General features: G+C 43.6%; 2 protein-coding genes across 8 annotated transcripts in view; one reads left to right on the top strand and one right to left on the bottom strand.

Moving 5' to 3' along the window:
* EFCAB5 (EF-hand calcium binding domain 5) overlaps window positions 1-16,325 on the bottom strand; it is a 37,346-nt gene extending 21,021 nt beyond the window's left edge. For 2 of the 7 annotated variants that reach the window (XM_017821550.1, XM_017821556.1), the window contains exons 1-5: window positions 16,234-16,321; window positions 8,372-8,947; window positions 4,145-4,301; window positions 3,806-3,869; window positions 1,964-2,034 (exon numbers count right to left, since the gene is read on the bottom strand). In XM_017821550.1, the coding sequence (XP_017677039.1) occupies window positions 1,964-2,034; window positions 3,806-3,869; window positions 4,145-4,301; window positions 8,372-8,937 (858 nt within the window). In that variant the 5' untranslated portion in view covers window positions 8,938-8,947; window positions 16,234-16,321. Of the gene's footprint in view, window positions 1-1,963; window positions 2,035-3,805; window positions 3,870-4,144; window positions 4,302-8,371; window positions 8,948-10,234; window positions 10,355-11,967; window positions 12,378-15,208; window positions 15,278-15,778; window positions 15,927-16,233 lie in introns of those variants that run through there. The other 5 variants (XM_017821552.1, XM_017821551.1, XM_017821553.1 and 2 more) reach the window with 5 other exon arrangements.
* Window positions 16,186-25,294, top strand: part of SSH2 (slingshot protein phosphatase 2) — a 95,460-nt gene continuing 86,351 nt past the window's right edge. The window contains exon 1 of the mRNA XM_017821546.1: window positions 16,186-16,264. Within this exon, the coding sequence (XP_017677035.1) occupies window positions 16,202-16,264 (63 nt within the window). The 5' untranslated portion in view covers window positions 16,186-16,201. The remainder of the gene's footprint in view (window positions 16,265-25,294) is intronic.

The following is a 25,294-nucleotide window of genomic DNA, read 5'->3' as shown; positions in this document are numbered from 1 at the left end:
TCATCAATAACAATGGATCTTTGCTTCTTGTTCTTACTGATCTCACTAGAAAATCATGGAAAATAATCTCACCTTTAAGGCCTGATTCTAACCCTGCAAAGGCAGTGTGAGTTTTTCCCTTGGTGTCAGTAGCTTTGTGCCAGACTGCTGGGGGTTTGTTTGTGTGTTATAGAGTACGAAGCCTGTGAAATAAACTATTAAGGGCTGGTCTCTGGGATTTAAATGCTTTTAATATAAAAGACCCCACGAGCTTGTCATGAAGGATGTAAAAATACAACAACCACTGTTTTGAATGTCTGAAAAAAAAACCCAAGCCCAACAAAAACAATGTGTGAGGTCTCTCTACTGAGTTTCTAATGGCCTTGAAGTAGCCTAAAGCTGCACTGAATTCAAGAAAGAAAAAAAAAAGAGGCTATTTAATTTTAAGGTCCATTAAAAGCAATGCTTTCCACATGGGGAAAGGCCCAGACCAGTGTGGAGAAAGATCATCTCTCTTTCTGGGTTTGGTGGATGATGCAAAGGGAGGAACAAAGGTAAATTGTAGCTGGGGATTAGAAGCAGCCCTGTCCTAATGATGGAACAGTTCCCCAGGGAAGTGATGAAAGCCTCATCATTTGATTCAATTAAAACCGGACTGGAAGAAGCATCAGAGAATATATTCTGAGAGAACATTGCTGGTAAATCAGACAGCTTGACAATCCATGTCTTTTGTGCTTCTCATCTCCGTTGTCATATCTTTAATTGAGTTAAAATAAAGAGTACACAAAACATATTTTAAACAGTTTTCTAATGCTAATGGAGCATGAATTCATTCAGAGATTATATACATGTACCGTAGGGGTTATGGATTGATGCTTCATCGCAGTGACAAAAGCAATTCTCTGGGCTCTCATTATCCACAATCTCTTTCTTAATTAGATGCAGTAATTCTGAGGTTAAATTCAAAAATTCCTCATTTCATGCTTAAAAAACCTTCAACAAGTTATCATAAAAATGCATCTCCGTGCAAAATATTGAACATGTGAGTCTCCTGAGAGGGAAGAAGGCACAAAAATCACACATGGTTTCTTGGAAATAGTCCCTGCACAGCTGCTTTATACTCTGGTTTTAATTATTATAACAGCACCCACTAGCACTGCTGCAATGAGGGTCTGTCATTATTTCTATTCTAAACACCCCTTTTCACAGGTTCAATTACTCAGCCATAAAATTCAGCTCTGCTGCAGGTAGAAGTGGCTGGCAAAGCCTTGGCCTGGAGAATTTTCAATAAATACAGTTTGAACTGATTTGGTTATTTTCAACTTGAGGAACAGTAGAGTAATAGGGTGAAACTTCCAACTACATTTATGATTTTGGTGACTTAAAACTGCAGTTCTGATATTTCTCAATGACAGCTTTTGAGTTTAAAACTGCCTGGTTATGCTTCATGTAGATTTATGACACTTGTTGAAGTTTGGTTACGGTTCAGGGCAAAAATGGTAGAGCTTCTCATCCCAGTTCATCATGGTTTGGTTCTTCTGTGGTTAATGGAACCTAATCAGAAACAACCATACTGTGAGGATGTTACTGATTACCATTGGCTAATGGTTATAGTGGGCCACCAAACCTCCCCTGAGCAGGCAAGGCAAAGTCTGAATTCACAAGTGATTCAAGGCTTTGGCATTTCAGAGAGGGACTGGGAGGGATGTCCTAAAAACCACTGCTCCCAGAGCAACTTCCCAGAGAGCAGCACAGGCTGCAGCTCTGAGGAAAGCAAAACACTTCCCCTTTGCTGGCCAGAATGGAAGTGTGGCAGCAGAGGATGGATATGGAGATGGAACGTGAAATGTCCTGATACAACCAGTTCCCTGGGATGCTGGAGAAGGGGAGCCCTTCTTACTCCTCTGGGCTGTCCCCAGGGAAATGCTGCTACTTTGTGATAAACATCATATGCTGAACCAGATGCTCTTATTTCATTTCTCACCTCTGTGAACTCATCTAGCTTTAAAGTTTCTTCCAATGTGTTTAAGATTTCCAGCTTCCTGTCCTGGATTGCTGGTAAAAAAAATAAAGAGATATTGGTTTAGAAAGCAACAGTTGTGATTCTGCATATTGTCCACATTTTTTTGCACACTGTGCTGTTACATTAACCTTCTTCTCATCTTCTCAAACATGTTTTTGAGGTTATCCCACAGTAGCTGAAGCATCTGACTGTACAGAGACCAACCAAATCTGCTCCTTACATGTATCTCTTGCTGAGAATCTGCATTTAGCTATTCAGAACTGTAGAGTCATATTTATTCTTGACATAAGTTGGTGCAAATTGCAATGATTTTAACGGTACTTAAAACTAATTATGTGAGGGAGGAAATGAATTTTGATTTAACAAACAGATAAAACTGCCTTAGAACACTGGAGACATGGGTTGTGCTTTGCAAGAGTAGAATCTGAAAATCATAGTAATTTTCTCAAGAATATCTGTGGGAATATTTTTACTGATGATGATATTCAGAAGTATGTTTTGGTCAGCTTCTGAGCTCCTATAATGGAACTGAGAAGAGAAATCAAACATCTACACAGATTTCTGAATGAGGTCTTTGAGCACAGACATGCTATTTCTGTTGGCATCATTTTTCTGTTCTTTCTTCTACAATATATCAGGAGTAATGAGAAAATTCACCATAGAATGCATTTATCTCTTGTTGGTTAAGACATTCCTAAACTGTACATTATCTTTATTAAACTGTAAACAGAGCTTAATGTTCTGTTAATGTACATTGGATGCTATTAGATGAAATGAATTAAGAAATGGAGCCACACTATTAGTGAAATAGGACAGAGAGCACCCCCAGCATCTGCAAAGCAAACATTTGGGGAGGCATTTCCTTCACAGTCTCATGTCCCAGGGTCTGTTTGCACTGTCCCACAGCAGGAGCACAGCGGGGGCTGTGTTGGCAGTCACAACATCCTGCCAAGACCAGAGGAACAGATCTGTGACACGGACAGGGCTGACCAAGGGCGAGCTCCAGGCAGAGGTGACTGCAGCAGAAATGCACTCTGGAGTGCCCTGTTTATCATCCCAAACCAGTGAAGGCAGATCTGTTTTCACTGATGATCATTACAGGCTCAGGAAAGCCTGGCAGCAGGCTCATGGTGCCACTTCAGTGTTCCCAGCTCTATTCAATTTTCATCATTCAGGGAGGTCAAGTGTGAGTTATATAAAGTGACAGGAATTATGGAAATGTTACTGAGCCAAGTGTTCCCATCCAGAGGCCCTGGGCTGTCACTGGGATGGTCTGGGACTGGCTAAAGGAATGGCTCAATGACATGGGCTATTTTGTGGAGCATTGGGTAAACTTCAGCATTTCCCCTGAAACCATAAAAGGTAACAACTCTGTTAATATTGTTGATCCTACCTTTGCTCCATACCTCCCAGCATGCCAGTATTTCCAAGACCTCCCATGAGACAAACACTGCCTGATAGGGCAGGTGAAGGAGGAGGTTGGTTCAGTGAATCTTAAAAATAGTGATAAGCACATGGCAACGTCTGGCTAATGCAGGATGTAAGTGGAAAGGGCCTGAATCTGGTCTTTCTATCTCCTGAAAGATTTTTTAAATTTCTTTCCACTCTTTTCAAGATCATGTTAATGAGCCACAGGGTGGTTCAGACCCTCCAATCTGTCTGTAGATTTGTGGTTCATATCCTGATGTAACTACCCTTAGAGATTCTCCCTCTGTTATGAAATCCATTTGCTGTTTGCCCCCAGCTCAGACCAGAATTCAGATCGCAGCAATAAAACCTAAGGAAGACACATCGAAAACTTACCTTTTCTCAGTTTTTCGGGAATAGAGTCAGTGACATCTGGAAAAGACCTCAGGGCACTCTGAACCTACAAATCAGGGTAATAGTCAAAGGCCTGTGTCATGCAGACAGCAGTGGGCGATTACCAAAATAAATCACCTGGAATAATCAGACATATGGGCCAGTCATGAGTCTTACACATAGGTAAGATTTGTGGGGAATCAGGGCTTGGTGAGCCTGAGGCAGACAACGACCTGTATCCTGACCCTAAGGGCAGCAGAGCCATCACCCACCCACAAATGTCCTTTTCCTCCTGTCTGGAACAGCCACAGCAGTGTGTTACCAAGGATCTTTCCTAGTTACCAGTGCCATTGGTATTCTGTGCTTGCCATCCACTGTCCACCCTTTGAACAGAGCTGCCAGTGTCTCCTTCCTCATCTCTCTCTCCTCAGCCTTCTTTCTTTCCATCTCCTCCCTGGCCTCACGTTTGTCCTTTGCCTCAGCCTTCATCTTGACCAGCCTGTAGGACACGGGAATATGGATTGAAAAGATATCATCATAAACATACTTAAGCTTGACAAGCCTACCCTGAAGAACAAAAGGAAAGGAGGGAACTTTTTACTGAAATTCTTTTCCATGTGGTAGACATTTAAGGGAAAATCATCTGTGCAGCTCTTCTATTTTGTGTAATTTCAACAGCGATAAATTTTACCTTCACATTTATAATGGCATTCATCATTTATTGTGTAGATGTCCTTCAATTTCCTTTCAATTTTAGCAAGAAGACAGGTGCATAATTTTGCTACACTTGATTTACCAACAGAATTGCATCAGTCTCCTTTGTCTCCAAGCCCAAGTACCTTTTCACACAAGTACTTCACTGGCAAAGAACAATGTTCGATGAAATTTCTGAAGCAGCCTCACACAATAGAGCCCTCACTGCCTTAGGACATGGAAAACATCCCAACCTCTCCACCATTCTGAACACACAGAGTTTGCAGGTTTGGACTAAAAGTAGCTCCCTTTCTTCCTTCTTTTGTTTTCTCTGCTTCCCTGATCACCCAGCCATGTTCTTCCCAATCCTCTCTTTCACACGACAAAAGAACTGAATAAAATTGATCCCGTAGAACTGTGATAATTTTGACTTTTTTAATTTATGAAATGGAAAAAAAAAGCCTTTAGGAAGGTCAAAATGCTTAAAGCCAAAGAATTGGTTCATATGGGGAGAACAGCTCCTGCTCATGGAAGCTGCTGGAATCTCTCTGCACTGAGGCAGCTGCTCACCTTCGTGGCCTTCACACCCTCTGTAGCTACTCAGAGAAAGGGGAATTGCTCCTCTTTTGTACCTGAGAACTCCAAAACGTGTATTTTAGCTAACAATTCCTGCTCCCTTCTTCCCCCTGTGTTTCACATGCTGTGAAATGGGCTGATCCTATTCCTGCTCTCTTCTGTTGCTCTGGGATCATCCCAGAAATTATAACCCATCAGTATCTACTTTAATGAACAGAGAGACCTGTTTTACATGTCACAGCAATACCCTTTGATCAGAGTCAGTTTTATCACCAGGTACTTGTTCTTCATGGCCATTTATCACAGAGGTCTCTTAATGAATCACTGGGTTCCTCAATCAATGGTGGGCATTGCACAAGTCCTGCTGAGGCAGCTCAGCCTCCAGCACTTTGATACCAGGGGAAGGGGAAAATAATTTCCCATCTTCTGACTCCTTCCCCGAGCCAGCAAAGGGGAGGAATGCAGCAGGTACCAACCTAAATGGACTAGCAGATTCTCCTCCAATATATGCTGCAGACAGAAAGAGAAAACAGACCATTTGTAGATGCAGCTCCTCCTCCAGAGCTGTCTGCAAGCCACAAGCAGAGAGAGGGCTGTGCCTGGAGCTGCCAAGGTGCTCTGTGATTAATTTGGGCAGTGTCCAGCACAAGTTACATTCTGTGCTGCACCTGCACCGGGCTGCAGTTTTGCATTAATTTCTAGGGTCCTAAACCACTGTGCAGTTGTATCCTCTGCCTGGTGTCCCTGAGGTGGGACAAAATGTTTCCCCCCAGACTATAACAGCAAAACAGGGATAACAGCAAAACAGGGATAACAGCACCGGGCACCCATCGCAAAGTGAGCTCGTTTCATATCAGACATTGCCAGGAAAGATGAGATGGCAGCGAGGTGACTTCTCCCTGCAGAACCAAACATGTCTCCTCAGGAAGGGAGCTGCCTGCCTCCCACACAGGGATGGGTGACTCAGCCTGAAGGACTGCCATCCCTGGACAAACACATCTGTTACAGGTATCAGTCCCTGTGGATAAGGAATTTCTCCCATCTGTTCTCCTGGATGCCTTGACTCCCAGTCAGGTGGCAGTTCAGGAGAAACTGGAGGAAGCCCAAGTGAGCTCACTGAGGATGGGTAAGCATTAAATGGGAACCTGTGGTGATCCTGCCTTTCCTGAAGGTAATGCCAAGGCTCCCAGGAGCTTCATTTGGGCCAGAATTTCATTCCTCACCCTTCTGGTGCTTATGTGGGAGATGTTGAGCATGGACTGGCACTGCTCCTGTTACACTTTCCTGTTTGGAAAGCCAGTGACTCACATGAGGAGTCTAAGTGCTGCACAGTGTTGGTAAAATCTCTGTGTTGCTGTGATTTGAGAATCTCATGCAAATCCCACAATACAGCCATCACAAATATGTAAATCCTGAGCTGTGGTGAATGCAAATCCCATGAGAGTACTACCAGTGGATATGCAAAACCTGCTACAGCCGTGAGATTACAGAAACCCCCGTGGCAATGCTGCCTATGGAGATATTTATTTCTACAAGTCTTGATAGTCACTTCTTTTGCATCAGCTCTGAGAGCTACAAATTGAGAACCTGCCTCCAAATGTAAACATGGGCTTAACAGCCAAGGTCAGGATCACAGGTCATGGGTAGCCAACACTTTGCATTCTACAGGAAAATCTGCTCTCTCTAGAAATAAGCTGTGATTCACAATGGAAGCCAAGAGTATTTTAGCAGAGAAAAAAACCCAAACAAACCACAAAACCAAACCAAACAAAAATCCGACTGAAAACCTCAGGAAATTTTTGTATTTTAATTCAATTTCCTTTGCAAAATCAGCTGAGATATGGTTCTGAACTTCCTATATGCAGGTGTCCCTCTGTGAAGCAATATAAGTGATGAAACAGTCCTAAAGCAAAGGTGTAGCAAGGCTGGCATCCTAAACATCCCCCAGAAAAGTCTGTGCTTGAGTGAAAACTCACTGAAAGAGGTGTTTCCCCAGCTCATTTGTTCAGTGGACCAACACTTGAAAAACAGAAAATAAAACTGAAATTCTTCTACCAGCTCTATTTTTACCACTGTATGTCTGCTTATGAAGAAAAGCCAAAAGCTGAGCTCTTGCACTGACCACATCAATCAGTTATGATTATTTTTATCTATGCTGAGAAAGGAGGTGTCTGTATGAAATTCACTTCTCACACTGCTTTATTGAATTCACACCAGGCATGATCCAGTGATCTGCAACAGTATGTGGAATGGAAATGTAGAGAGAAGCTCAGAGCAGTAGAGAGAGATTTAACATATCCTTTTATGCATTATAATGCTGAGAACTTCAATTATCTTCATTTAGGGTTTATGCATAAGACATGTCAACATTTTACTTCCCTAATTCCTGACACTGAAGCCCTGAAACCAATTTTCAAGCTGTATGCACTATTTATGCAAATAGTCAGGCATTCAAATAGAAGTCATTATTCTACAAACACAGATACAGAATGAAGTGATCTAGTAGCAAATGAGTAATTTTGACATCAATCACAATCACGTCTGGATCATCTGCAAACTCAGAAGTTCACTTCTATATTTTTCTGAATAGAGCAATGAAAATAAAGCATTATTGCTCACCTAATGCTCTCACATTCTAAGCTCAGCATATTGTAAGGTGACATGGAACCCCCTTCCAATATTCATTAAATATTATACTAAAGCAAGCAGCCTAGAAATAAGCAACAGAATAAAATACAAAACAGTTCCTACTTTAAAGGGAAAAACAGAATCTGAAAGGAAAGCCTAAGTAGAAGTCACAGGAGGAGTTTCTACAATGTGCCAGGACAATGTTGTTCGTGGTTTGGTCAAAAGAAATCATCCTGAAAGGGAAAAAAAAAAGGTTATATGTTTATTATGTTTGGAAGAATAGAGAAGAAATGATCTGAGGAGTCTCTTAGACCTTTGATAGTAACACTTGTCCCAAAGAACTGCTGTCACTAAGCTAGACCGGTTTGGAAGCAGTTTGCATTGCACATATGTAATTAAGATAGAGTCTGAGGAGGAATTATATACTTGTAAAGGGCAGAATATTGCCTTAAACAGGAATAACTAGTGTTTCATTTTGTGTGACATGTTCTGGCATTTGTCCTGCTTCTCAAGTTTTGATGAGACAAATACCAGCCCTGGCACTGCACTCCACAAGGTGTGTTTTGTTCAACACCCCACCAGCCAGGCTGCAGTGACACCATTCCTTTTGTAAAGGAGAGACCAGGACAGCAGCTCTGGCCTCGTGACCAGCCACACTGTCACCCTCCTCACCTCTCTGACGTTGTACCTCGCATCAAAGATTTGAGCTCCTCCGCCACCACCCTCATTCCTCTCACGTACGGGCCTGGTTTGGTAGAAACACTGTACAGAGGGTTATGTCGCATCAGATATTCTGCAAGATAATTGATGGGGTCGAATGTGCTTGGGTCTTTGTCTGATACAAGCACATGCTTTCTTTCCACTTCCATTAGCAGATTTTCTACTCCTGGCATTAATGTAGGTAGGAGTTTGTCAAGCAAATAGATGCGAGTATCGAGTGTCTCTCTCTCTTCGCTGTACCACTCTCTGGCCAGTGAGTCACAGGGTTCTCTCTTCTCTATCTTTTTTTCTTCTGCCTTTTGTGCTCCAATCACACTTGCCTTTGTCTCCTGCAGCCTCAGACACCTTTGTTGTACCTTTTCATAAAAACACTCTTTCCACGAAGCATAATTACTAGGACATGGCAGTTCATCATTCCCCTGATTGCTTCCCATTTCTGTGGCAGCTCCATCCTCATGTCCAAGTTTGGGATATTGCAGACCTGCAGACTCTGCTGATTCTTCTGGATGAGCAGCCATACCTCAATCACTGTGACACAGAAAAAAAAGCAGCTTGTTATATAATGCCAAAAGATGCAGCAGGGCCCTAACAGGTGACGCAGCAATAGTCTATTGTTAGGAATTAACTAATATTTTTTCTATGTTCCTTTTTTATTCTGTTACTGCTGCTTTGTACTCTTAAATAAATACAGCCCCTTTGCTCCAAAGAGCAGTAAATGATTTATAAAGATTAATTATGTATCACAACAGCCCTTGGAGACAGAGCAACTTACTGTGTTCCTTTCTTACGAGAGAAGAAACTGAGACACAAAGGGGGAGTGATTAATTGCAGGTCACTTGGAGACTCAGAAACCAAGTGGTGAATAGTGCTCAGAACTTGTTCCCCAGTTCCAACCAGTGGAATCCTCTTACCCCCAGTACCATTATTTCTGTTTAGGTCCATTCCCTGCCTCCAGGAAATCCAGTGGATATGAGACAAAGGAAGCAAGTAATGGAAAATGTCAGATACCCAGCAGCAAGATTCCTCTATATGCTGCCTCTGCTTCAGCTTTTCTGTAGCTGTGAAGAACAGCGAGGAAGCTTGTCCCACAAACTACTTAACTTCAACTTTGGCAACTATTTTTTCCTCTGGATGTTTTGTTAGGGTAACAAGGACACAGGTGTGTGGATCAGCAGAGCTTCTACGGAAAGGGAAACTCTATACCATGGACTCTGTAATCAAGTTGTTCACAAGCACTTAATGTTGTAGATTATTGTGTAAAAGAGGTATCTCCCTTTACAGTTTCATGAACCTTGCTGTTTTTCTTCTCAAAACGTTCTTTCTGTGAAACATTAGGAAGAAACTGAGCTGCTCACAAGGCACAATTTGAAAAATGTTTCTGTGTGTCTCCAGGCATAACTGTCTGCATCTGCAGTGGGATTTACACACACAGGATGGAGCAGAGGGCTGGCTACTACTTGATTCAAAGCATGAAAATTCAGCAGCAAGCTGCCAAACCCCAGCTCAGTGTTAGAAAACAGCAAGGAAGGGTGCTATTAATAAATAGCCTAACACCTTTCCAAATTAAAGATGAAACTCCACTCAGAACTTGCTGCTGCACTAACCTTTTCAAGTTTTTATTTAAAAGAGCTTTTCACTGAGGCCTCTCAGTATCCACAGCAATTCTGCTGCTTTTGATATGTATTGCTCTTGCTGTTTAAGCATTTGTAGCTGTTCTGAAGTGAGTTCAACCTTCCAGGAAATGCATAAATGTGATCTACAGCCCTCCTGGCACACAAATGTAATTACTAATATGTTGACCTTCTGGTTCATTACCACTGTTGGAGTGCAAGTACTGCTGGATGGGTGGGATGCTTCACAGCATTGCATTTCTAGGTCTGTTTTCTTCATGGGCTTGTTGGCATCTTATGGTAATTTGATTTCAAAGATGATTACCTACCAGGGAATGGGATGTATTTATGGCTCAAACTGCCTGCCTGACCCACACAAAGGGTTTTAAGTTGGTAGCTGGTTTTGCCACTGAAGGACATGAGCTGTAAAGGAGTCTGAATTTGTAGTGGTAAAAAGGGAAACCTGTCCACCCTGTTGAATTGTTCCTTGCTTAGGTGAGTTCCTTTCAATGAGCTGTAAAACCAGACTCCTTGGTTCAAAGAAGGGTGTTAACCAAATGTTCTGGTCACATTCCAAATCAGCTGGTTTTGTTGTGCCAAAATAAACTGTTCTTGCAGTTTCAAATACTTATGTTATTTTTTAAACATCCTTTACAAAACCCTCTGCAGTTTCTGTGCAATGTTAAAGTGACAACTGGCCTCTGCTTCATGAGGTGGCTGATTCTGAGACATGATGAATACATTTTCTATGCTGCTCTCAACCTTTTGTTAGGATGGTTTTGAGGATTAGTAAATGTTTATAAAGTATCTCTATGTCCAAAACAAAACATAAAACAACTAGTGCAACTGTTCTATCTCAATTCCAGGGCATTCACATAACGCCAGGAATGGAAGCAGAGCCCAGAGAACTGTTCCCACTGCTTTAATGCAGTACAGATGGAGGAGACTAAGAGGGTATGGAAGAACACACAGACAATACATAACTGTTCAAATAAACAACAAAGGAGTGCCAGAATCAGGCCCTGAAGCTTGGAATTTGTTGAGGATAACATGGACACACCTCCAGTTTGGATAACACACCATTGGCTCATAAACTTCAGTGCTGATTTATGTTAGTTCAGAATTTGGCCCATAAGGGAAAAATCCTTAACTGAAAGGGTGGTCAGGCACTGGAATGGGCTGCCCAGGGAAGTGGTGGAGGCCCCATCCCTGGAGGTGTTCAAGAAACGACTGGACGTGGCACTCAGTGCCAGCTCTAGTTGACAACGTGGTCTTTGGTCAAAAGTTGGACTTGATGATCTCGGAGATCTTTTCCATTCTTAATGATTCTATGAGTCTATGATTCTATAAAAATACAGAGAGCTCTCATGGCCTATGGCATTCCCAAATGGAGCCCAAGTAACAGTAAGCATGGAGCACAGAGGCAAACTTTATAAACACCTAGGAAGTTTGAAAGGTCATATAAAGTTTCCTGTAAGCCTTTGTTCAAGCTGAAGGCAAGATAAGCTTTCCATTATTTAGTAGGATGCCACTTTCCTGACTCCTTTTCTGTGAGAAAAATATCCTTGCTGGAATCCCTGCAGGTACAAAAAAATTATCTCTGTGTTTTCTGAACAAAACCCAAATCTGCTCATAAATAACATTCTTATGGTTTCATTGTTATTCTGTTAGGGAATTTCGATGGGTGGGATAGGGCCAGGAAACACTACAGTTTGTTTAGGTAAGTATTTTGGAGATGTCTGAGTCACAAAATCTTTCCAAAAACAGAGTCCAATCTTTTTGAGACTCTATCACTCTAATGTGTTCCACAGAGCATGTTTATCTCATCAGTCACAAAGAGCCCAATACCCTTTTCATACATGACCTTTTCAATACAATTAAAATTTTAAAACATTTTTCTTTTTGCTTTCTGAAGCTTTGAAGAACTGTTTTTCTTACCTTTGGAGCAGGTAGCAAAACAGATTTTACTCCTCCTGCATTCAAAGTGGCTTTGAAAATCAAGAGGAATTTAATACATGCCCATCTGTTCTCCACCATTAAAAATCTTGAAGTGAATTAGGGATTTCTCAGACCTGCTGTGGAGCTGGGCTGTGAGTTTTACTCCTCTGTGTGTTTGCAGTTGCTAAGCAATAATCCCAAAGGTTGCTATGTCTTTCCACGATCAGAATTGCTGTAGGTTGTCTTTTGGCTTTGGCACAGCCCAACAGACTCTTCTGTACTGAACTTAGATCATTGCACCACATGACTGAAAATAAAATCCAAAAAGGACTAGGAATAGCAACAGACAACATTAAGGGCACAAGTAGAGAATCTGCAGGTGCCCAGTGACAGGTTCAGATTCGAGGATCATGAAATCCAGAACTGTCACAAGTCCATTACCAGCTGAAGGGAGGACTGTGTTAACCAGATGTGAGAATCTGAGACATAAAATTAATTCCAAACTCAAATTTAAACATTTTCAGGCTTTCTTTCTTGTGAAGAACTGCATTGCTTTGAAGCAGCCTTGCAGGAAAGGCACACACAGCACTAAATAGGGGGGAGTGCACAGTGCCATGTTGTTAGACTGCTTTTAAACCTGAACCTAAAGGAATTTGATGAATCTCCTTTCATAATTTCTCCCACATTCTTTGAGGAATAATATGCAACATAGGGAAAGGAGAAGGGAAAAGACAAACACATCTTCAACAGCCATCCTGCACTCATTTACTCTAATGCAAATCAGGTGCCTCTTCAGAGATTTCCTTGGGTTAGGCAGGACTTCCAGCTGAGAAATTTATGGCAATTTCTGCCAGGAAGCAAGGTTTATCTAATGCTGGTTTTAATTTGTATTTTGTGCTGGAAGTGGTATAATCTTTGGATTTCCTACCTGCAGGAAAACTGAACTGTGAATTTATCTACAGTATTTGTCATTGGAACAGCTGCACAATACCCTGCCCTCTGGCACGGTATTAGTCTCCATTTCATGGGACAACTTGTAAGAAACCTTGAAATAGAGGAGGTCAACTTTCATGTGAAAAATAGCTGTAATAAATTACCATTTCTTTGCTATTTATTTGGAAAAAATGTATCAGAAGGAAATGCAGTGCATTTCCAAGACGTGTTGAAGTCTAGCATCAATTATGTTAACAAAATGAAGCAGAAAATTAGTGCACAGGACTAATTTAAAGTCAGGCTTTAAACTGGATTGTGCACTTTTTTCCTCAAAGCAGGTTGCACATGATTAATTCCTGTTATCTCTTCTCCCAGGTGTGCCTGGTTTTCCCCCTTTGCAATCCAGAATTCTGTTGCTTATTATGATTAACTTACAAAACTTTTTTCAGTATGAAACATAAATTAAGAAGATACTCTCCCTTTTGCTAAGTGATTTTTTTTTCAACCCCCAAACAAGAGTATACAAATAGAACTTGGAAGGAGGGATCAAAATGGCTCTATTTTTGTTTTTCTGGAAGTGGAATCCCGTGGGTTAAGCAAACCTTTAATTGTACCCTATTTAACTTGGCTGTTATCCCTTAATGTTTTTGCTAAGCAAAGTGTATCTTTTTATTATGCCATCAAATACTTGCACTGTTGACAAAATAATGGGCTGACTATGTCATCACAGATGTTTTGCTGGAATTGCCTCTTCTGTCTTTTTTTTGTTTTTCTGTGTAAGATACATTTTGGGAGCACTCTGATGTCTTTTGCAGCCAAGATTATGCAATAAAAGCCCTAACATGTAGTAATAACAAGTTGTGTTAGCCAGAGAAATGTTTGCAGTGTATTAAATAGTCAGTTTTGGAAATGTTTACAAACCCAGCTCATGTACGGCTCCACATCCTTTAAATGCTGCACTGGGCTGAAGCTGCAGGTGCTGACCACACAGGAAAGAATAAGGCCACAGGCTTCCAGTCTCCTTTTTGTACCAACCCTGATGCTGTGACCACAACCTGCCCTCTAATTGCTCTTTTCAATCCCAATACATCTGCCTTTTAGCTTCCCCCTCCACATTTAAATTCTGCTGCTAAAAGACACTGCACGTGCAAATGATACCTTTCTAAGGGCTGGAGAACCATCCCAATCTGTGATTATTGTAGTTAACAACTGATATGTTGGACTGTAGATAGCAACTCTATTATTTACTTGTGGTAAATGTTTTTTATAAGGGTTTGCTGTTCAAATACCTGGAAGAGCTACAGGGTATAAAAAATGACACAAAAGTAATTTTGGAAGTTGGTGTAAATAATCATTTCTCGATAGTAACCCCTGCATGACTTGATCAAAATCCAAAATGAAACGCCAATCCCAGGTGAGGGAACTGCTACAACACTCTGGGAACTTCAGTCCTCCATCCTCTGTAGCAGTGCAGAGGCATCTGAGGATGAGCTACGTGCCTTGTAGCAGCCCTATATTTGCAGGAATGAAACTAAAAAACCTCAAATTATACTTTAGAGAAAGGTGAACAGTCATATGCCAGAAGAGGAAAAAACTTTCCCATCCTCAAATGGAACTCCTGCCTCTGCAGAAAATCATGGGAAAAACTTTACAGCATCATGGCCTCATGCCTGGCTGCCACCTCAACATGCAGTTTAGTTACTTAATTTAAAAGGAGCCTGGAAGGCACTTTCTTGACCTCTTTGCCATAAATCAGTGTGCTGCAAGCACACCATCCATAAATACCGTGTTTCAAAAAAGCAACATTTTGGCTGTAAAACACAGGACAAGGGCTCTTCACTTCCCAGTGGGTTTTGCTTATTCTCCCCATGTGCTCAGATCCCTCTGGGGAGTCTTTTGGATGTGCAGCCCACCCTACAGACAGGGACAAACAGGGAGCCTGTCCTCGATCCCTATCCTCCATCCCTGTCCTCCATCCTCGCCTGTCCACCAGGAGGCAAAATGCTTCATTAGCGATCCTCACCTCTCCATTGCAGCAAAGCCCAGGAGCCTCCCTGATCATTATTTTAACTGGGGAATAACCTTAAGAGCGACCATGTGGCTTCTCTGGCACTTAAATTTACAGGGGCAAAGTGCAGTCAGCCTGAGGAGCAGATCAAAGCCATATCAGCCATGTGCTTAAAAGGAATCTGTGGGTTAATACACACTCTTGACAAAAAATTTCCTCTGTTTAATATTTAGAACAGCTTCTGGTTATCATTTGTGGTGGTGTCATTCAGTACTCAAGACAATTCTTGATCCCAGTTACCTCCTTCCCATGAATTTGGTGGATTCTTGATCCAAATTACCTCCTTCCCATGAATTCGGTAGCACCAGGCTGAAAATGCAAGGCAAATGAAGTTTAACAGCACTTGACCCTTTGCCTCAGACCCTAAACCGCTGAGCAGTTCTGCATCTGTGGATGTCTGAGTGCCTAAAATGTCTCGTGTACTCATCGGATTCATTTTTTGCTGTTTGGGCTTGTGCATTGATGTATGAAGAGGTGTTATATGCTGTTTTCATTATGGAAAGAGTTACTGTTGCTACCACAGCTGAGGAAAAGCTACATTATTTGAGCACTAATGCCAACTTTCACCAGTGGGTGCCAAGCCTGCTGTCACGGATCCCAGTGGGATGCGACTCCACAAACCATCACCAGCCAGGAGGCACACTGAGGGTGCCCAGCTGACACACATTCATAAAAGCCACCTCTGGGGCTGAGAGACAGGAGGGGCGACGCTGGGACCCCCTACTCCACTGCCGTTCCCTCAGGGACCAGAGGTGGATGCCAGGACTCTCCAGCTCCCTCAGGGACCAGGGGTGCGATGCTGGGACCCACCTCACGCCCCCAGGGACCAGGGATGGATGCCAGGACCTCCAGCTCGCTCAGAGACCAGGGGTGCGATGCCGGGACCCCCCGCCCCCGCCGTGCCGTCAGGGACCGGGGGGCGATGCCGGGACCCCCCTCAGGAGCCGCCGGCGCCGCGGGGGTTAACGCGGCGCGGCCGCCAGGGGGCGGCGCCGCGCGCGCGCTGACAGCCGGCGCGTGCGCGCTGGCGCCTCATTGTGCCCGGCCGGCCCGGCCCCGCCGCGCCTCAGTCGGCGAGAGGCCGCGGGCGCGCGCGGAGCTGCTGCCGCTGCCGCCCCCTGCGGCCGCCGCCGCCACCTCCGCATCCCCCCCCTTCCCCCGCCCGCCCGCCCGCCCGCCATGGAGTGACGGCCCCCGCCGGACGGCCGGACGGGGGGGCCCCGCCGCGCCTCGATGGCTCTGGTCACGGTGCAGCGCTCGCCTACCCCCAGCGCCACCTCCAGCCCCTGCGCCTCGGTGAGTCCCCGGCGGGCGCTGAGGGGGCAGCGCGGCGCTCGGCGGCCGTTGGGGTCCGGCGCGCGGCGCTGCGCATGCGCTCCCCACCCCCCCACACCTCCCCTCAGTCGCCCCCCGGTGCCCGCGGGGTCCGGGCCCCGGGCCGGGGGCGAGGGGGGCCCGCGGTCCGCCGGGAACGGGGGTCACACACCCTGCGCTGTGGCCTGGTGACAACCCGGGGGACGGGCGGGGGGTCCCGCTGCCCCTCAGCAGGCCCGCAGTTCCCTACCGGCCCTCGGGGCACCGCGGGGCCCCGATCAGACCCAGCCCCGCTGTGAAGGATGGGGCAGCGTGGGGCTGTTTCTGTAAATCCGCCTGGTTTAGTCCGTGCTCATTGTGTGCGGTGGGAGAGGCGGGAAGCGTGTGTGGAAGAGACCTGACATGGTTGGGGCTCCGGCCGTGCTCAGCTGATCTCATCTGACAGCACCTCTGGGTATCCCCAGCGCCCTGCCTTGGCCAACACATAAGGGTGCTTTTGCTGCCCCTTCTTCCGAATGGTGAATATAATTTTCACGGGGCTGTGTCAAGCCCAGGACAGGCACGGAACGGCAGATTCCAAATCCCCGGGTGAGATGTGCAGCGGGACAGATGTTCCCATCGCTGCCCTGGGTCAGGCTTCTGGCTTTCCGTGCTCTTTACACTTAGGACAGACTGTTGTTTTAGTACTTCTGTGTTGTAAAATCCTGCTTGTTAACCCCTTCAGCTGCTGCCAACCCTGTTTCCTATGTAACCAAGGATGAGAATGAAAATAGCTTGCTTTCACGTCTGTGTGCTCAGTTCTAAGTTAGCTTTTATCCTTAAAAAACCTCATGCATTATCACACTGGCGTTATGTCTGGTTTGTAAATGTTTGGAGGGAGAGAAGAATTGAAATCCCAGTTGCTTCCGTCATGGAGGGGGGGGGATGAAAAAGCCAAGTACTCTGAAAATATTTCTTGTTGTGTTAGGTAACCTCTTCAGAAACTAGATCAGCTACTTGACAGGTCCTGCCTGCCCTGACAGCATTTTAGCTGTCAGAACACTTATTTTCTTCCCCCCCTCTTTCATTCCCATGCCTCTCCTAAGGTATGTTTATTTAGCAACACAGATTAATTTCACTTATATTTCTCTGCTATAAATATTAATGTGCTGCCTTACTCAGAGATTTCCTCCCCCTTTGACTTCTTTATCCTTTCCACTATTCCTTTTCCCATACAGTTTTTCTATTTAATATGCCTTGTGAGGACAGATAGAGCTCTCTTGGCATCTTCCTTCTTTCTCCCACTTGGATGCATAACCCCTCCCTTTCTTAAATATTTTATATATATATGAACAATTAGTTGTGTTCTTTAAAGCTTTTCCATCTGGAACAGCCAGGCTGTTTCCCAACCAATTAAATTAAATTGAAGCTGTGCTGATTTTTGGACACTACTTAGTTTTTAAATATAAAAAACACTCCCTGTGGAGCCTGATAAACCCAGAAGGTGCAGCTTTCAGTGTATGTATCTGTATTCTCTTTCTTCCATCCCATAGTTCAGAGTGTATTCTGTGCCAGCGGGGTTTGTACAGCCTTAGTGCCCTATCCAAAAATAAGTGTGTGGCATGTTCCTGGCCTGGTTTTGGTTCTCATAATTGCTTCTACTTTCTCACACTTCTCTTGCAGTATAAAGTGCAAATGATTTTCATCACATTCTGCCCTTAACTGCTGTTGTTTGAGCACTTCTGCATTTCCTGTTGCAGCTTCCTAACCACACTTCAGGGGTTTGGCTGCCCTTTTAGCCTCTCCTTAGATAGCTGGGCTTGTTTCTCCATCCTTCCGCCAGGGTTTTGCTGAGCTCGTGTGTGTTCCTCCTCTGCCACAAACTTCTTGTTTCTTACTCAGAACTTTTGGTATCATTTCAGATGATGTTCCCTCCTCGCCTGCTGAGGGCTCGTGAACAAGAGCAGACACATTTTTAGTCCTTAAGAGAGCTTTGGGCCTGCCACACTTGCTGTTGTGATGGATCCTTGTCAGCTTCAGCAGGAGGACTTGATTCTTTGAGTTTTAATTGAAATTGTTTCAACCATTCTGTTGTAACCTGGTGGTAGCTTCCTTCTATCCAGACCAGTAACTATCTCCAAGTTACTACTTTAAAAGAAAGCTCGTCTTGCTGAGTAATTCTTATGAGTAGTATAAGGGTCTGTCCTGCAGCGTGGAACACTCTGCTTTGGAGCAAAGATTTTCTGGTGCTGCTGGAACTTTGCTGTTCCAGCTTGTGGGCAAGGGAGAAGCGTGTTGGTGTGCAAGCATATGGCTCTGTCTAATTCTGGTTCCAGGTCACTAAGAATTTTGAGGACAGAAATGGATTCTCTTTAAAATTGCTCAGTGTCTTTTTACTTTAGAGATAAACTTCTCAGGCAAGGAGAAAGGGTGAAATTGGTGTCCTCAGACTGAATTTTTTGCATTAAGTATGCCCTATAAACTGTTATAATTGGCTCTTGTGGATTCAGGGGAGTAGCTGATCTCAGTCACTCTGAAATTGGATGGCTTTTATTTATAGGTTTTTATCTTGTTCTCATTGCCATAGAGCATCTCATGAGCATTCATTTCAGGGTAGTTCATGCAAAGTGTCCATTATACATTTACAGCCCTCTGGTTGCTTGATGACTTGTAAAATTCCTTTAATTGTCGGTCCAGACTTTTGCTGTTTGTTTTGGCCTTTGGTTGTGCAGTCACTCTTGAGAAATCAGACTGCAGTCTTCACTTCTTAAAGCAGAGCAGTTGTCTTCTGACATGCCCTGTTGGCAGAAGGTGGTCCAAGGCAGGGCTGTGCTTCATTAAAATGTAAAGGTACCATGAGCCAGAGAGGGGCTCCCTTGGTGCTCATGCTGATGTATTGTTGTTCAAGGCAGTTGTTGACTAATAAATCTGTATCAGAAAATAATCTATTGAAACTTGCTGTTTTATATTATTTGTATGCACAGTTAAAAAAAAAATAATTCTGTAGTTTCCTTAAGGTGCAGTTTTCTTTTTGTCTGTTATATCTCTTTCCTGAGAAGTGAAGAAGCTGGGCAGGCAGTCTGGCCCTGGCTGCTCTCACAGTTCACTTGCCTTCCCTACCCTCAGGGACACAATATGCTTTCATTGGAAGGGACCGACTGACCCAAAAAGAGAGGCTATGCTGTACATGTATTGTTCTAAAATGCACAGTTTTGGAAAAAAAAATATGCTAAAGCAAATGAAAACCTAAGCCATTGAATTTCCCCTCCTTAATCCCAGGAGAACAGCTTGAGCAGGAAGCAGAGTCCTGCAAATGTGTTGGGGAGTCTCTGTCATGTTGTGCTTGGGAGCTCCTTTCTGGTGGAACTTACAGGAAACACTTTTCCCACTTATTTATGGGGAAGCTAAATATAACATTTCTCTACCCCTGGTCCTGTAATTGCTGTTAAACAATGTGGTAATTGTGAGTTTACTTAATCATTGGTAAGTCTGGTCTATCTCACATAGAACTTATATTTCTTTTTTCCTTTTTTTTCTAATTAATTAAGATCTTGATAGCTGCTGAGTTTATAGCGTTATGGAGAGTTGATTTTTGGAGGGGACTACAATGTAGCTGGGAGATCAGAAGCTTCTTATGAAATACTTAGTAGATTTAGGAATGCCTGATATTTGAAGATGGTATCATCTGTTGTTCGTTGGTTTTCCTCAGCTGATGTTTTCCAGGTATAGCCAGAGCTCATTCTGGAAACGGAAGTTTTTGGAGGCAGTGGCCCAGAAGGATGAGCTGATTCCTGCTTGAGGCAAACCTTGTGCTGTACAGATACCTCAGACTCCTATGGTGCCAGCTGTCACCATTTGGGAGATAAAACTGTTTCAGTGAGGTGACCTGTTACTTCTTCCCTGTCTTTCAAACTTCTGTTGAAACTTCTGTGAGGGAACCAGAAGACCTCTGTCTCTTGCTGGGCTTGATGCTGTGTTGTTAAAAGATGAAGATTTCTCTCCAGCAGCACAAATAACTTTTGTGTGTGAAAATGGATTCACGTGTGGTGATATTCTCCTGTTCCTAAAGCAGCTTGATGGTCAAACTGTGACAAAAGACCTGTCCCTTCTCTGGAAGATCTGCTGCCTGTGCATACACACTGAGCAGGCTCTTGTAGGGATCTGCATGAAATCAGATCCTCAGAGGATCTGATCTCCTTAGGGGTCAGAACAGTATTTGGAGCTGAGAGGGAGGATGGTGACAGCTGAATTGGAGCATCATAGAGAAACATTCTTAAAACTTTCAAAGTACAAGAAAAAAGTCTTTAATTTTTTTTTTTTAAGGGATCTGACTGTCCCTTTGTAGCACATCTCAGTGATAGGCTTGATTTCTATTTTGTCTTATTTCTTCTTGAAACAGCCTAAGGTTTCTTTACAGAGTTGGCATTTGCTTCTCCCACATTCTTCACCTTCTCTTTGTTTCGTTCCTGAGGTGTTGCTTTACCAGTTGTCAGCTTTGGAGTATTTGGGTCTTGGCCAGTGAAGTCCAGCCCACAGAAGCTCTGGTATTTGGCCTAGAGACTGAAGCCTACTTTTTGGGATAAGAAATCAGACTTCTTGTAGTACTGTGTCAATGTTGGCCTAAAATGGCCATTTTTAGGTTGAGAGGGAAATTTTGTCTTTTTACTTATTTCACCCTTTTTTCAATCTACCAACTATGATGCAACTGCTGCATTTTAGATAAAAAACTCTTCAGCTCAGTTGTATCTTTGGAACTATGAACTTGCATTGAAACAGAGTGCAATACACAGTTAAGTTCGAACCTCTTGAGTTCCAGCAGCACATAAATTCTTGTGTTTTGAAAAGGAGCTTGTAATTCAAAAATGAAAATAACCTGTGATGCTGTAATGAGTCATTATCTGACCAGTATTGATTCTTGCTGTTTTAAGAAATGAAAGTAAGTTGAAAAGGGCAGGGTACAGTAGCATCTACAGTTATTTTGGGAGCCAATGACACATTTATTTGAGTGGAAAATGCTATTTTGAGTGGAGAGTACCATTCACAAAGCAGTCTGCTGGAAATATTTTAGTGTAAGAGGGCTGCCCTCAGGCAGGGGTAATGCCTGAGGATTTCCAGTTACTGGAAAAAATTCTGAAGGATCTGTAGCTGCAACTCTGCTGTCTTGGGAAATGGGGAAAAAAAATAGCCTTTGGGCAGCGTAGCTCAGTGTAGCTGCTCCCTGATCACAGGCTGCAGCTCAAGGTTTCATTCTTCAGTCACAACAAACCACATCCTCCCAGGAGCAGAAGCAAGAGGGCTGTTCACAGGCTCCCGGGAACGCCTGTGCACTGGGAGCTCCTGCCATCCCTGCAAGAATGTACTGGAAGGGAAGACTTCAAACATGCCCTTGTCCTTTTAGAGTTCAACTGACAGAAAGCTTTTTACTGTCTTCATGTCTGACTGTTGCTGGTGCCAGAAGCAAGAAGTATGAACTGAGCTGCTGGTTTGCGACCGATGCTTCGTTCCTAAGGACTGGCCTTGCAACATGAGAGCGCTGGGCTGGTCAGCTGCCTGCTCCAAGTGTTCCAGTTGTTTAGTTCAGCCTGTGAATTTAAGAAATCTCCTGTCTGTGCCATTGATTTGCCTGAGCGTTCTTTTAATTTGATCATTACTGATAGTGAAGCTCATATCTTTTGTGTAAGAGGGTAATCTTGGAAGCAGGAGAAGAAAGAGCTGATATCTATTGGAAGTAGTGATTTAAACAAGGCAGACAGTGTTTCTTACCTTTTGTCTGGAAGCTCTTCCTCCAGAGTGCTCTGTTTAAAGGGATAAAAAACTATGAAGGCCAAAAGCCATTTTTGCATTTCCGAGTCGGGCCGTATAAATTGATTAAATTACTGTCAACCATCTGCAAAATATCTTATCACAATACTCCAGTGCTGCAGTGCGTGTGTTCCCCTGTTTTAGTCAGCGTTTGGGCAGGCCCCTGTACGGCCGGGCTTGAATGTGTCAATAGCTTTTTGCCCAAACAGAATGACTCTGAATATGCATCTTATCAGCGTTGCTCACTGCAGGCTGATCTCCTCTGGAAGGCAGAGGACGTTGCTGTAAGATGAGTCACACAGTTAAACAGCTCGTTGCTTCCATGGTGAGACGCGCCCTTACTGAGCACCCAGGCTGGCAGTGCCCTGTGAACTCCTCATGGCCCCGCTGAACAGAACGCCCGTGGCACTCACGAAATGCCTTTGGGTTGTGGCTGCTCCCTGCCTTTGGGTGCACTGGTCCTCTTCCTTCTCCCAAGGAACCCCTGAACTAGGGCTTCACGGCAATAATGGAGTTACTGCATCTGTGTGGGCTGTTTCAGGGTGAAGTTAGTGGGGAACTTGAGGCCACAGTGTAAACTACTTGTATTGAGGTAATCAGAGACATTAGGTTATTTCATCTGACCTATTTGGAAAGAACTCTTTTATCACAGATCGCACTGTCCCTGTACTAAGTTCGTACCAGAGCTCAGCAGGTGGCTTGGATGCTTGAGCTTTTCACTGCTCTGCAAGTAGAGCAGTGAAGGAGACCTTGGAGAAGTAAATTCCAGAGATGTTGTCTCAGGAGTTGATCTTCAACTTTTAACTGGATTAAATATCTGAGAAGTGGATTTTAATGTGGAGAGCTGGTCCTGTCACAGGGGACTGTACCTGTCCTATTATTCTCACTTGCTGCTATTGTGTCCCTTCTGTTTTGATGTACAGAACTATCATATTTAAAACTGCAGCAAGAACTTTTAAGACTTGTTCAACTGGCTTGGTTTAGCTTCAGTGTCTGACATCTGAGAAATGTGCATATTAGGATTCTTCAGGAAAAAACCAAAACCTGTTAGGCTTTTCATCTCTCAGCCTTTTAGTGGTGATGAGAGGGAGGGATAAGGCATATGTCTTCCATGTGTAAAATACTTTGCTTTCCAAAGGAGAGCTTTGTTGGTAGTTTGAGGTCTTCTGAGTGTTGCAGGACCAACCCTTTGGCTCAGTCCATCTGAAGATGGAGTTTCCCATGGGTCTCTGAAGCTACTGAAAGGACTGCAGAGAGTCAGCAGGTGTCTGTGAGCTTCTTGTGTGGTGGCAGGTATCCTTTTGAGCCTGCTGTTCCCTTGCAGCAGTCCCAAGTTCTGGAACGTCTTCTGTAGGAAACAGAGTGTCACACTGAAAATTTAGCTCATAAGTAGCTGTGGGGCAGGCAGGGAAATGACTCAGCTCTCTGACCTACAGACAGGAGCTAAACCTAGTTACAAGAGGAAATGCTAGGTGAGGAGATAAAGGTGTTTCTGGAATAAGGATTGATTCTTTTTTTGTTTTTCTTTGTTTCTGTTGTTGTCTTTTTGGTTTTGTTTTCCTTTCCACAGTCCTCCTCAACAGTTTAAAATAGTTTAAAGACAAACAGCTCTGGGCATGTTCTTCAGAGGTGCTGTAACCACAGTATTTAAGTAGAGTGCTTCAAACTGTGGTATGGAACAGCTACCTAGATGCTATATTATATTGTCTTCCTGAGTGAAGTGCAAACCTTGAAATGACAGCCCTCCCGTTTGCCCTTTAACATTGCAGAATGGTTGACAAAGATTTAATTCACTTTCTGAACAAATATTTTTCTTATGTAACATCTAGTGAGTTTCGTTACTGGGAGTTTCCTCTGTTTTTGTTTTCAGCCGAGTTGTGCTTATGTGGGAGAGCAAGCTTGTGACTTCAAAAAGTGAAGTGAAACAGGACAACTTAGACTTTTTTGTTCTTTGTGGTATTTCTTCCTCTGTGGTAGTATTTTGGTTCTGCAGCAGTTAATAGAATGTCTAAGCCTGAATTCCAGCTCTTAATGAATCTTCAGACAGCAGCTACCCCTGTAGTGTGGGTCGAGTCTAATTTTGCATGAACTTGTCAGTACAGTTGCACATGGGAATCAAATATTAATATATTTTCTCTTCCTTTTTGTGCCCACCCGTCATCGTGCCCCTCAGCACTTCGCTGTGTCACTGCCTCAGTGGTGTCCTGGGAATGAATTGTCCTGTGCAGCTTCTCTCTGCTCCTGAATCTCAAATAAAGGGGTGTCAGGGCAAACCAATATGAAGAGAGCATATTTTCAAATGCCTTCCCAGAAGTTGGGCATGGTTATATAAACTTTAGGGCAAGGGAGGCATTACAAGTTAACGTTCATAGTATGACTGGAACAGAGTCTGCATCGTCTCAGTGGGTGAAACAAATATTTTTCACAAACATTTTACAGATCCCTGATCTCTACATGTGCTTCATGCTGCAAAGATAAGAACTGTGCCACAGGCTTCTGCAACCCACACTTTGGTCTTTGAAGTGGAATTTTTTTTTTTTTTCTTTTACACATACCCCAGAAACTGCTCTTGTAGGGAGGAAGCTCTGTTTAACTTAGATCTGTTCATGTTGACTGTAGATGGCTGAGATGGTTATTTTGGGGCAGTTTCTGTCTGGTTCTCTTATGAGCGAGAAAGTTCAGACTTGACTTTGCCTTGAGGAGAAGGGAGAAGTTTGATGACTTTTTTTTTAGTATTTGAGGAGAAGATGGCATGAGCAAAAATAAATTTTTAAGCTCGAGTACTTGTTCACATCTTGATTCTAAACTTGAGAAGTGCCTCAAGTAAAAGGCACTTTACTTTACTTTACTTTTTAAAAAGTAAATTATTAAAAAAACCAATAAAACCAAAATTAAACGACCCCCTCCCTACAAACATCCCTGCAAAACCTCGGAACAAAACCCAAACCAAAACTACTCAGCTTGTTTAGAGTTTAAACTTGCAAAGGTTTGGTTTTAGGACAGATGAGCAGAGAACACCTCGAGCTGAAGGGAGTAAGTGCAATGACAGCTTGAGGTGAGAAGTGATCTGGATGTGTCAGAATCTCATGTACTCGCTGTGATGTGGGACATCCCGGACACTGAAACATCACTCTGGTGGTGAACATTCTCTGCACATGCTGTGGGAGATGCTGAGGAACCCTGAAGCAGTGAGAGATATCAACAGGGCATTAGTGAAGAGTCTTTTCTGGG

The sequence above is a fragment of the Lepidothrix coronata genome, unplaced genomic scaffold (genome assembly GCF_001604755.1).
Source record: "Lepidothrix coronata isolate B3197 unplaced genomic scaffold, Lepidothrix_coronata-1.0 Scaffold91, whole genome shotgun sequence".
Lineage (NCBI taxonomy): Eukaryota > Metazoa > Chordata > Aves > Passeriformes > Pipridae > Lepidothrix > Lepidothrix coronata.
This window is presented reverse-complemented; position numbering and strand designations above follow the sequence as displayed.